This window comes from Mustela lutreola, chromosome 1 (genome assembly GCF_030435805.1).
Source record: "Mustela lutreola isolate mMusLut2 chromosome 1, mMusLut2.pri, whole genome shotgun sequence".
Classification (NCBI taxonomy): Eukaryota; Metazoa; Chordata; class Mammalia; order Carnivora; family Mustelidae; genus Mustela; species Mustela lutreola.
The window spans coordinates 228,538,927-228,550,942 of record NC_081290.1 but is presented as its reverse complement, the minus strand read 5'-3'; the positions used below and the strand labels follow the sequence as shown (position 1 = coordinate 228,550,942).

The 12,016-nt window shown below is 56.4% G+C and overlaps 1 protein-coding gene across 1 annotated transcript in view; it reads left to right on the top strand.

Annotated features, from left to right (window-relative positions):
* MYO7A (myosin VIIA) overlaps positions 1–12,016 on the top strand; it is a 63,755-nt gene that overhangs the window by 37,112 nt on the left and 14,627 nt on the right. The window contains exons 25-33 of the mRNA XM_059188244.1: positions 1,168–1,295; positions 3,368–3,494; positions 4,220–4,339; positions 4,903–5,076; positions 5,926–6,153; positions 7,445–7,615; positions 9,736–9,853; positions 10,586–10,712; positions 11,843–12,012. Of these exons, the coding sequence (XP_059044227.1) occupies positions 1,168–1,295; positions 3,368–3,494; positions 4,220–4,339; positions 4,903–5,076; positions 5,926–6,153; positions 7,445–7,615; positions 9,736–9,853; positions 10,586–10,712; positions 11,843–12,012 (1,363 nt within the window). The remainder of the gene's footprint in view (positions 1–1,167; positions 1,296–3,367; positions 3,495–4,219; positions 4,340–4,902; positions 5,077–5,925; positions 6,154–7,444; positions 7,616–9,735; positions 9,854–10,585; positions 10,713–11,842; positions 12,013–12,016) is intronic.

Here is a 12,016-nt window from a genome sequence, read left to right as displayed (position 1 = left end):
GCTGCAGTGGCACATGGTGAGAGGGAGGACATTTCCTGCCAGTGCAGGGACCCAGTGCATTTGATCCAAGGACCATTCAGACTCTACAAACTTTTGGGGGTAAGAGTACCCATGGGGCGTTAACACTACTAATTTGTTTGAACTCTCATTCAGTCACCTGTCCTCTTCTGAGCGCCATCCTGGCCCTGTGTTCCAGGACTGTGCAGGAGGGGAGGGCAGCAGACAATAACCAAGGCATCTGCAGTAGAGGGGACTGGCTCCCTCATCCCCCTACATTCCCACACATCAGTCCCTCTGTCTAAAATTTCTCCTTCCTCTTTTCTGCCTGGGCGTCACCTCCTCCAGGAAGCCTGCCCAGACCGCTCTACAGTAGAGTCATGCTCCTCCTAAGGGCTTCCGTAGTCTGCTTTGCCTCTGCCATTGTCCTCTTCCCCATCCGAGGCTCAAATCTAGTCCTGCAGCCACGTGGCCCCAGATTTGAATGCCAGCTCTGCTGCCGGAATCTGAAGGGCCTGGTTTGGTGGGGTAGGGTGGTGGAAATGCCCAGATGGCATGAGAGCATAGCTGTGGGTGTTCCATGGAGGTGAGGCCCTCCTCCACCCCTCCCGCCTGCAGGGGCACACTTCTACCACTCCCCTCTCAGTCTGGGCTCCAGGCGGGGTGTGGGCTGGCACGGTGGGCTGTGTGAAAACAGACAGGAGAAATGCATCTGTCAGAACCCAGGCCTGGAACTTTCACATGGACACCAGGGCCCCAGGGATTGGAGATGGTGACTGGGTGGTTGGACCCATGGTGTATACTGGTGTCAGAGTTGTGGCCCACCCTGGAGAGATAGGGGTCCCACCAAGAGTCAGAGGATCAGGTCCTTGTCCTGGATGAAAGGGCTTCACTGGAGGCGGAGGGTTCAGGGAACCTGCCAAGGAGCCTGGTCCCTCGCAGGTGGCACCAGGCCAGTGCTGCCCAACTGTCTGGGCCTCATTGATGCCATGTCAGTTCTGTGCAGGGTCGGGGAGTGGGCAGGGCTGGGGCCATAATGGTGGTGGGGAGCCCACCCTTCCAGCCCTTCTCAGGATCTGCTCTCCAGGGGAGTGGGAGACTCCCACATGAGCCAGGGACCCCCTCACTTAACCCTGCCCGGGGCTGAGCCTTGTCCCCTCCCCCGTCCAGGTGACTAAGAGGTTGCATGATGGGGAGTCTACGGCGCATGGCAACAGCATGCTGGAGGACAGGCCCACGTCCAACCTGGAGAAGCTGCATTTCATCATCGGCAACGGCATCCTGCGCCCAGCGCTCCGGTCAGTGCCTGTGGAGCTGCTGGCTTGGGAGGCAGCCCGCGCTTCTCAGATTGGGGCTCTGAAGGGATTTGGGGGCCGAGTTGTGGTCTTGTCACCTTGGTAATGGATGAGGCCAAGCAGGCCTGGGTTTAGCTCTGCTGCTAGCTCCTCATATGACTTTGATGGAGTTATTTAATCTCTCTGAGCCTCAGTTCCTTTACCCATAAAAAGGGAATAACCCAGCACCTACCTCCTAGGCATGTGGGCAGGTGGAACTCTGGAGAGGGTGTCAGGCCCCGCGGTAGGTACAACTGTTCTCATTATCAGATGCATCTCCTGCCGTAGGCCCAGTCCTGCCAGCTCCGGCCTATGGGTGGGGTTCCTGCAGCCCATGTGCCTGAACAAGGGCCTCCTTTGTTCAGGTCCCTAGGGTGGTGGGGAGGAGATAGAGTGATCTAAGAGGCACCAGCAGCAATAAAGGAATCAACTCAGCTAAGTCAGTGGAGGGAAGACAGCTAGGACTTTGCTGAGGACTCCCTCAGTGTAAGATGGCCAGTTAGGAGAGCTGATCCTGTGAATCTTTGCATACTGGTTGGGAGGACAGCAGGATAGGGCTGTGGCAGAGGCTTGGGCCCATTTCACTGACTGAAACACTGAGGTCCAGAGAGGGGAAGAGACTTGCCTCAAGGCCCTAGTCTCCCTGACCTCCTGCCTTCCAGGCATTGCTGCTGGAGGTCAGTTACTACCTCACTGGAGATGGTCAATCACCCAGGGCCACCTGCCTCCAGGAAGAAAAGGTAGCTGCCCAAGGTGTGTTAAAGGGGCAAGAATTTGCCTCCCAATTGTCTCTCAGACCTAAACTTGTCAGTCCTGGAGAACACAGTGTCTGAATCCCTGGGCTGAGTCAGAAGGCTGGGTGTTGAATCTCTGAGGCACCATGGCTAAACCCTCCCTTCACTTGGCCTTAGCTCCCAAGTGTAAGTGAGAAAGCTTTCACTGATCTGTGATGAGATGGGAAAAATATAATGTAAATCTGATTTATTGAAAGAAATGTTTTTGTTCTAAGATTCTACCTTTTCTGCTTTTTGGATATTAAAATTACATTTGCTTTATGAAATGACTGTGATACAGACAGTGGGCAGATTGTGTATGGTGTGTTTTAAATGACCTTATTTGTCATGATAAAAAGCAAGCAACCTCAGAATTAATTTTGAAGTTGCACTGGCCCCTGAGCCCTGAAGATACAGGGAGCTGGGAGCAGCTGATTCAGATAATTGCCCCTTCCTGCCCCGCCCTGCTCTTCTGAGAGGGACACTCAGCCGGGAGCACCGCCTGGTGGTCATTTCGTTATCGACGTCCTGTCCTTGGTCCTGACCTGGCAGGCAGCGACTTCCCGGGGGAAGCTAGCCTTTATGGAGGATTTACTGTGCCAGGTGCTTTCTAAGCCTTGGCTCATTTTTCTTCACAGAAGACCTGCAAGGAAGGTTGTATATTTCCCTTTAAAGTGAAAACAAAACAAAACTACCTTTATTGCTTTGATCTGATTCACAAAATTAATACATGGCCACTTAAGTACTGTATTCAAACATTATGGAAATATAGCAAATGAAAGTCAAAGCCCTACCCATTCCACCTCCCAGACAGACTCCCCAGATGTGTTTGCTGTTTCTCCTCTTCTAGTTGCCATCAGTAGAAATTGTTGCTGCTGCCGTGACTGTAGGCAGGGCTCGGAGAGGGCAACTCACCTGCTTAGGCCACCCAGCTGGTGAGGGACAAGGAGGGACATCCCATGCTTCTCATCAGGGTGATCACCAGCATGCCCCAGAGCCAGAGGCGCACCTCTCTCTGGGTCCTGGGGACCTGGCTGTGGATCTGGATTGGAGTCAGGAGCATGCTTTGTGCCTGATGCATCTGCCTCCAAGGCCAGACCCTCTTCGTGGCTCCATAGCTTTCCCAGGCTGGCCACAGGCCGCTGCCTCCTGGGTGGTCCAGGGCAAGAGGGAGAGGACAGCATGTTGTGTGTCCCACCAGTGGCTGGGCGGGGCTGGGCTTCTCTGACGCTGTCTCCCTTCCTTGCTTCTCTGCCTGCCTAGGGATGAGATCTACTGTCAGATCAGCAAGCAGCTCACTCACAACCCCTCCAAGAGCAGCTACGCCCGGGGCTGGATCCTTGTGTCTCTCTGTGTGGGCAGCTTCGCCCCCTCTGAGAAGTTCGTTAAGGTAGGGAGGCTCTTGGCCTCCTGGGGCGAGAAGGGAGTCCGAGGAGAGAACAAGGAGAGGAAGCGCTGCGGGGCTCAGCAAGGAAGCCCTGCCTGGGCCATCTCCTCCCAGGCCACAGCGCACCCCCCTGCCCCGCCCCATCCTGGCCCTCCTCCCAGGCTCCAGCCCTTCACTCTCTTCTCCCCTCAGCCTCTTTCTATTTAGGAAGAGACTGAGTTTGACAGCAGCATCTCCAGACCCTCCACTTAGGGTCTTGGAGCAGGCCCTGTGGTGGGTCTCAGGTCCCTTCCTTGACTGCACTTCAGTGCCAGGCCCTGGGTGCTGGGGACACAGAGGCAGAGCGGGTCAGAGCAGGACCAACCCCACTGGCCAGCACCATGAGGAGGAGAGTGCTCTCCCAGTCGGAAGGAATCAGGGAGGTGGGCCTAGCAATTAGGCCAGGAGAAGAGAGGGGGAATGGTGTGTGGGGTGAAGCAGGACGCACAGCTGAGACTGGACAGGGTGAGAAGAACGTGGTGGCCTTGTTGCCAGCCTGAGGCACATGGACTCGATCCCAAGGGCAGCAGAGCGGAGCCCCAGAAGGAATGGAGGGACGTGGATGACTGGGCCTCAAGCCAGTCCTGAATGTGGGTGCAAGGGCTGGAAGCAGGAGACCTGGTGGCTGTTGTCACATTCTCGGAGCGGAGGCTGGAGTGGGGGTCCCTCAGCCAGTCCTCTGTCTACAGTACCTGCGCAACTTCATCCACGGGGGACCGCCCGGCTACGCTCCATATTGTGAGGAGCGGCTCAGGAGGACCTTTGTCAACGGGACACGGACGCAGCCGCCCAGCTGGTTGGAGCTGCAGGTGTGGCCCCGGCCCCACCCAGGCATGCATGCACGTGTGTGTGCACGTGTGGGCGTGTGTGTATCTAGTGCACTCCAGTGGCCCAGAAACATTCCCCACTCTAGGATTCTATGGTCCTTTAAGTTCTGGAATCCCAGGCTTGTTGGAACAGGAAGGTGCCCAGTGGACTCCCATCTGTTTCACGATCAAAGTGACTTGGGCAGGGGATTCCCTCTGTGTCTTACTAGCTGTACTTCATCTGTAATGTTGCAGTGATGACACTCATTCCCTAGGGTCTTGTGAGGGTTGCATGATGTGAGGGCAGAAGCCCCCGGCCAGTGGCAGTGCTCGGCCTCCCAATCCCAACGCCCAGGCTCAAGGCCTTAAAGGTGCTGTCAGGGCAGGGAATACTGCAAGGCTCCCTGGGCACCTGTGACCAGCTGTCAGGATATCCTGGTGGGATGCCTGGGTCTGAGGCTCTGGGCCAGCTCCAAACACCTAGGAGCAAGGAGCCGGGAAACCCAGAGGGCGTGAACAGGTGTGCAGTGAAAAGATCCCCACAAACCCTCTTTGGTCATTTTCAGGCCACCAAGTCTAAGAAGCCCATCATGTTGCCTGTGACATTCATGGACGGGACCACCAAGACCCTGCTGACCGACTCAGCCACCACGGCCAAGGAGCTCTGCAACGCGCTGGCTGACAAGATCTCGCTCAAGGACCGGTTCGGGTTCTCCCTCTACATTGCCCTGTTTGATAAGGTACGACCTCTATGCAACGCCCCCTCCTGGCACCACCCTGGTTCCTGTTCTGGGTCTGCCATGCACTGACTCAGGCCATCTCGGGTGATTACCTACCTTCCAGAGCCTTCGTTTTTTTCTCAGCCACTGGTAACTCTGCCTCTGCCCAATTCATTAGGAATGTGGAGAGCATCTAGAAATCTGGTGGTGCAGTAGTAGCTGGACACCCAGAGCTCGCTTCTGTCACATACCTGGGCTGAATCAACCCTCCCCTGGTACTGGAGAGAAAACAAAGCAGACACGGACCTGTTTGGGGGGCATGGAGCTACTTAACTCTCTGAGATTCAGTTTTCTCATTTGCAAATGGGAATGTACATTTCTGTCAGTTTTCTATGGTGGTTTCTGTTTGCTTGTTAATGACCACCTAGAGTGTGTGTAACCCTGGGCACATCTGGGCTGGGGGTGGGTGATTTTGCCTCCACACTCAGCAATGCCACAGATAGCAGAGATGCCCATCCCCCCGCCACTCCGGCAGGGTCCAGGGACAGAACCACATTACCCGACAGTTTGCCTCAGTTTTTCTCACCTGCACATAGCTCCCATGTTTTCAGTGGCCATTTGTCCGTCCAGGTTTCCCATAAGTCTTACATTAGGAAATGGGAAAGCCCACAAGGCTGTGCTGGCTCGGAGCCCATGGCTGGGATCCAGAGGTCTGATCCGCTTCTTGGGTGACCTGGACACATTCGTGCTTTTCTCTGAGCCCCAGTTTTCCATCTGAACAAGAACACTTGGCATCGCTGATGGTTCTTTGTAAGTCCTTCCCTGCCTGCTCAGCTTTTCACTGGGTGACCCCCAGCCTTGTGCCCGCAGGTGTCCTCCCTGGGCAGTGGCAGTGACCATGTCATGGATGCCATCTCCCAGTGTGAGCAGTATGCCAAGGAGCAGGGTGCCCAGGAACGCAATGCGCCCTGGAGGCTCTTCTTCCGCAAAGAGGTCTTCACGCCGTGGCACAACCCCTCCGAGGACAACGTGGCCACCAACCTCATCTATCAGCAGGTGGTACGAGGGGTCAAGTTTGGGGAGTACAGGTGTGAGAAGGTGAGTGACCATGAATCTTCTGCCTGATCTTGCTCGGCTCACAGCCCTCTATGTTCCGAATCTTGACTGAATGTTACTGTCTGGGACCCACCATTAGCTTCTGTGGAGGTTAGCCTGACTGAGGTTGCTTCTAGATTAACTCTGTCCATGGGGATGGGGCCTTTGAAGCCCAGTGTGAACTCTGCCGGTGGAAGGTATCCACGTGTCTGCAGTGCTTGTGCCTGGTACAGAGTCTGTGCTTCAGAACGTGCTGTCTTGTTCTGCGTGCATCCAGGAAACCCTGTCCTTTAGACCAGAGTTTGCAAATGTGTACTCTCTTTGTTTCCTTTTAAAGGTCAGGAATGATATGGAGTAGTAACTCGTGCTATGTTATTTTTGATGGCGTTGATGATGGTTCTCATGGTGCTTATGAATCTGTTGGTGACTGTGATGTGGCAGTAAGGAAAAGGGGATGGAAAGGAAGGGGGTGGGTGGTGGCGGCGGTGGTGACGGCAGAGGAAGCACTGGTAGACGTGTGCTCAGGATAGTGGTGGTGATGATGATGGTGCTGAGGATGTGGCAGGGTTGGTGGCCCTGGAAGGTGCTGGGTTGGTGATGGTGACAGTGGTCATGGTGGTGCGGAGCTGATCCTCACCCAGAAGGCATGAGTATAGCTGTATCAGTTGTTGAAATTCTGAAATGCTTTGAATGGTCTGGGAAGCATGTACTGCCCTCATCACTCCCAAGAGCCTTTCTCTCTTCCACTTCTGCTGCAGCCCTGGTGAGTCCCAGATTGCCATGTACCCTCAGGCAGATGAGGGACAAATGCCCAGTCTCCATCACCCCGCCCTCAAAAGCCTCTGCGGCACAGCCTCCTTGTCTCTCACTACTGGGGCCATCCCAGGGAGGGGTGGTGATGGAGAGGGTAATGTGCGCCCACCCTTCACTCTGACAGTACCAGCAGTGCCAGGGCCCCCCTTCTCCCAGGCAGCCTGTCAGTCCCCATCGCTGGCTCACGGGCTGGGAATGTGGTGATCAACCCCTCACCAACAGCTGGGCCGGCCTCTCTGGGTTAGCTCATGTGCCTCTGTGCTGGTGTGAAGGGCACCCAGGAGAAGGCAGAGGCGTGGTCCTGCCCTTGGGGAGCTCATGGTTCCACTAAGCAGACAAGAACTTCTGGGGAATCCGTGAGAGCACAGTTTCCCAAAGCCTGGGGTCAACAGCTCCAGGAGGCAGGGCCCTGGGGCTTCGGGGGTCAGAAGGGCTTCCCAGAGGGTGTGCGAACAGCACCCTCCTCTCCCTCCCCACCTAGGAGGATGACCTGGCCGAGCTGGCCTCCCAGCAGTACTTCGTAGACTATGGCTCTGAGATGATCCTGGAGCGCCTCCTAAACCTCGTCCCCACCTACATCCCCGACCGCGAGATCACACCCTTGAAGACACTTGAGAAGTGGGCCCAGCTGGCCATTGCTGCCCACAAGAAGGTAGGAGGACAGGGCAGGGTCTGGGGAGAGGGACTCTCTGGTGACCTGGGCTGGGAGGCAAGGATCCAGACAATCAAAGAGGTCAAGCTCTCACTGGACGTGTGTCTGCCCGCAGGGCAACTGGGAGACAGGATGGCATCCTCTACCTCCTGCCTCCCCAGCAGCTTTCCTCTGCCATGGATATCAGTTCACTTGTGTCCTATGCTGTCTACTCTGGGCTGGTGCCAGGGACATAGAGATGGATCAAATCCAGCCCTGTGGCCTCATGAGAGAAACCATGGGCATTGGGTTGGGAGGGGGACACCCTGCACTGGGCCGCAGCTGCATGCTAGAGCTGCAGCTCAGGAGTGTTGGTGCGTGCTGGGAGAGCTTCTAGGAAGCCCGCCCTTCTTTTTGCCTAAAAGAGCTCTGGCCCAGCTTCCTGCCCAGAGAACTTTAGGGACAGACCCCCCGACCCCCTTGCTTGAGGCCCCAGGCTCATAACCACCCCTGAGTAGCTCTTTCCAGGCTAAGGGGCCTGCCCAAGTAGTAGAGGAGGGGTGGGCTGGCTGCTGGAGGGGACCCACAGTCCTCTCTGTAATCCTGGCCCTAGTTGTGGGAGACCAGAGTCATCTTTGCACACAAGATCCTGGGGTCTCTGCAGACGAGCAGTCTTTCAGCTTTTTATACCCCATGCCCTCTTCCCCAACCAGAGGCCCCATGTGCCTCTCCCACCCAAGTCTTTGCCTTCCCTGATGAGTTGCCCACAAGCCTCCCCTCTTCTCTGAAACTGCCCCACTCCCTCTCTATATGTAGGCCTGGCTCTGCCACCAGGCCCTCCCCTTTCCTGCAGCCCCCTGCAGAAGAGATGCGAGTTTTCCTTCTAGCCCTCTGTCTCTTTGTCCAGGCAACCACCTGCTCCTCACCTCTCCCTCCCTGTCACCTGCCGAAGCCTGTCCACTCCACCTCGCAGATAGTTTCCAACCTTCTGCCCCTCCCCCCCACCTCCCCAGGGCCTCCTCAGTGTTCACTGTTGTCATGCACTTGGCACATTCTGGGATGGCTGCCATTGCTCATTAATTGGTTCTGTTTGGGGTGCTTGCCATGTGTCAGACACTGTACCAGGCCCTGGGGACACAGCCGTGAAGGGAACAGAGGTGGTCTCTGCCCCTCGTAGCCCACGACTGAGTTTGCTGTGTCTCTCCCTCAGACCAGAGCCTGTTGGCCCGTGTTCCATATCCCAGGGCCATTCTTCTCATAGGGAGGAAAGCTGTGAACTAGCATGGTTTTTAGGGCCCAGTGGGTAAAAACGTTTTATCTGGGAATAATTTCAAACTTACAGAGAAGTTGCAAATTCAAAAACCTGGAACCGTATGCCCCTCTGCTTCACCCAGACTCACTGGTGGTTCTGCGCGTGTTTGCTTTATGGTCCTCTCTCTCCGTGGTTTCTTCTGACCCCGTCCCCTCGCGGGAGGGCCCTGCTTCCAGCCCTCTCCACACATGGCAGGCAAGGGTGTCTTTGCTTATGTTTGTGTAGAGATGACAGATAGCTTGAGTTCCATTTGATACGTCCAATTCTACTCCAACCCCACCGAGTTGTTAATAGGGCTCCAAGCGATATTTTTCGATAGTAAAATGCCAGCCCTTTCATCTTCTGCCAGCAGCATTGCATCACTGGCTGGCTGCTCCAGCCCTCCCCTATGTGATGATCTTCCTCCTTCCCAGGTTCGCCTGTCCGGTTCTGCTAACAGCCCAGTCTGGCAGTGGCTGCCTCTTCTACACTTCCGTGTGACCTGGCTCTTCTATGTCCCTTCCCCACCCCTCTTCTTGGTGTGGCACATACATGCCTGCTTAGCCACATGTGCCCATATCCCAGATGCCTCCTCCTCACCCCTGACTTTGGGCCTTGCACAAATGTGGGCCAGGACTGTGGGCTTTTCTGTCGCGGCTGAATTGGCAGCTCCCTGCAGGTGTGACCTGTGCAGTGATGGGGTTGGCTGTGGGCTAATGGGGTGTGACAAGGCCATGTGGCACAGGAGGACACCTTAGTTCCAGGGCTTTCCTGGGCTGGGGGCCACAGATGTTGGATTTCCAGACAGAGCTGATGTGACATCTTTTTCCCCCCTGTCCATCCCCCTTAGGGGATTTATGCCCAGAGGAGAACTGATGCCCAGAAGGTCAAAGAGGATGTGGTCAATTATGCCCGTTTCAAGTGGCCCCTGCTCTTCTCCAGGTTTTATGAAGCCTACAAATTTTCAGGTACCCCCTCGGCCCTCCTGCCTCCCCGCCTTCCTCCTTGCCCTCTCCCACCCCGCACTCTGGCTCCAGACCACCACGGAAGGGAGGGATGGCCTGAGCCAGACTCCAGTCAGCCCAGCTCCGCCTGTGGGCTTGCTTGCTCATTCCAGGTCAACAAGTGTAGGGTGGCTCCTGTCTCCCCACAGTCTAGGTGCTTAGCAGCACTTTGGGTGAGATGATGGAAGGCCTGCTGACATAATTCAGCATCTGCTGTGTACAGAGGCAGGCAGCCCAGAGTCTAGGCTGCACTGACTCTGCGCTGTGGACATGACAGACACAAACCCACTTGGGCCATTGGCTCAGCCATCCTTGGGGCCGAGTGACCAGGCACCTGTTCCATGCTGGGCCCTGTGCTGGTGTCGGGCGTCACAGAATCACCAGATATCTGGCTGGAGGGAACCTTGGGGCTCAGCTGACTCCCTTCCCATAGCCCACCTCCTTCCAGGGCAGGGACTTGTCCAGAGCTGCACGATGAACAGAGGCAGGGCCAGGACTCAGACAAGTTTCCTGATGTCAGTGCTGTCTTCCCACTGCAATTTGAATTTTGACTTGTAGGGAGGTTGTGCTCTCCAAGGCTCAGTTTCCCCATCTGTAAAATGGAAATCTGTTTCCCTCCCTGGGGGCATGAGGACTGGGAAGGGCTGTGCTGTGAGTGGGGCTGCCTCCCTGTCACTGCCTTGGTCTCTGCCCCAGGCCCCAGCCTCCCCAAGAATGACGTCATCGTGGCAGTCAACTGGACGGGAGTCTACTTCGTGGACGAGCAGGAGCAGGTGCTCCTGGAGCTGTCCTTCCCTGAGATCATGGCCGTGTCCAGCAGTAGGTTAGTCCAACCCCTCCCACGCCTCCCTTCCGTGCAGAGCAGGCTGTCTGACAAGGCACAACGACCCGCAGCACGGAGGTGTCAAGCCCAGTGCTCTGATTCTGCACTGTCTGAAGCAAGAAGGGGCAGACGGAGACACAGACTGACAGAGGGGAAAGGAGAGGGCTCCTGGAGCTTTCCTGGGGGTCCGGGGGCCTTTAGGGAGTCACTGCCTCATAGCGGATGTCACTGAGATGCAGAGACATGTAGTCTCCTGTCCCGGTCCCACATGATTGAGCAGTTTGGGCCGCCCTGTGCAGACCTCTCAGGCACCTACCGCCCCGCCCCGATTGGGGCCGAGCGGCCTCTAAGGGGCATCACTGGCATTCAGAGATGGATGTAGGCAGCTAGGAGGACGGCCAGGGGCAGTCAAGTGTGTACAAAGAGGGCCTGGCCTGGGATACCTGGGGCTCAGGTGGGACTCACGTCCATGTCCTTGCCCCTGAAGTGGAGCTGTTAACACTTGCCTTCAATAACAGTGGTGAGGACTCAAAGTAACCATCCGTGGGAGAGCTCTGGAAACTGAAAGGTGTGGGCACACTAGAGCAGTGGTGGGAGGGGTTCCTGGAATAGCCTCGTGTTCCCAGCAAGCCCTCCCCCGATGCCTGGCTTAGGAGAATGTCTCTGGGCAGCATCTGCTATGGGCTGGGGCTGGGCCTGTGCTGAGCAAAGGGACGTAGGACACTAACATAGGTCTTGCCCTCTTGCAGCCCCCTTCAGTTGAGGGAGGAGACAGACATTGAATGGGCTGTTTGAAGGCAAGGACCAGTGTGGTAAGGGCTGTGGGAGGGCAAGGAGGACTACCTGGAGGAAGGAGTATCTAGGCTGAAATTTGAAGGGTGAGTAGGAATTAGATAGGCAAAGGGAACTAGGCCAGGCCCCTGCAGACCTCGCTCTGCACCGGGTGTGACTTTGGCAGAGCCATGTCTCACCCAGGCGGGGCCGTGTCTGACTGGGCTGGCCTTGGTCTCCTTCAGGGAGTGCCGTGTCTTGCTCTCGCTGGGCTGCTCTGATCTGGGCTGTGCTGCGCCTCACTCGGGCTGGGCAGGACTGACCCCGGCTGGGCCCTGTTCTCCGTGTTGGTCCTGCAGGGGAGCGAAACTGGTAGCCCCCAGCTTCACACTGGCTACCATCAAAGGGGATGAGTACACGTTTACCTCCAGCAACGCTGAGGACATCCGTGACCTAGTGGTCACCTTCCTGGAAGGGCTCCGAAAGAGGTCTAAGTACGTGGTGGCCCTGCAGGACAACCCCAACCCTGGTGA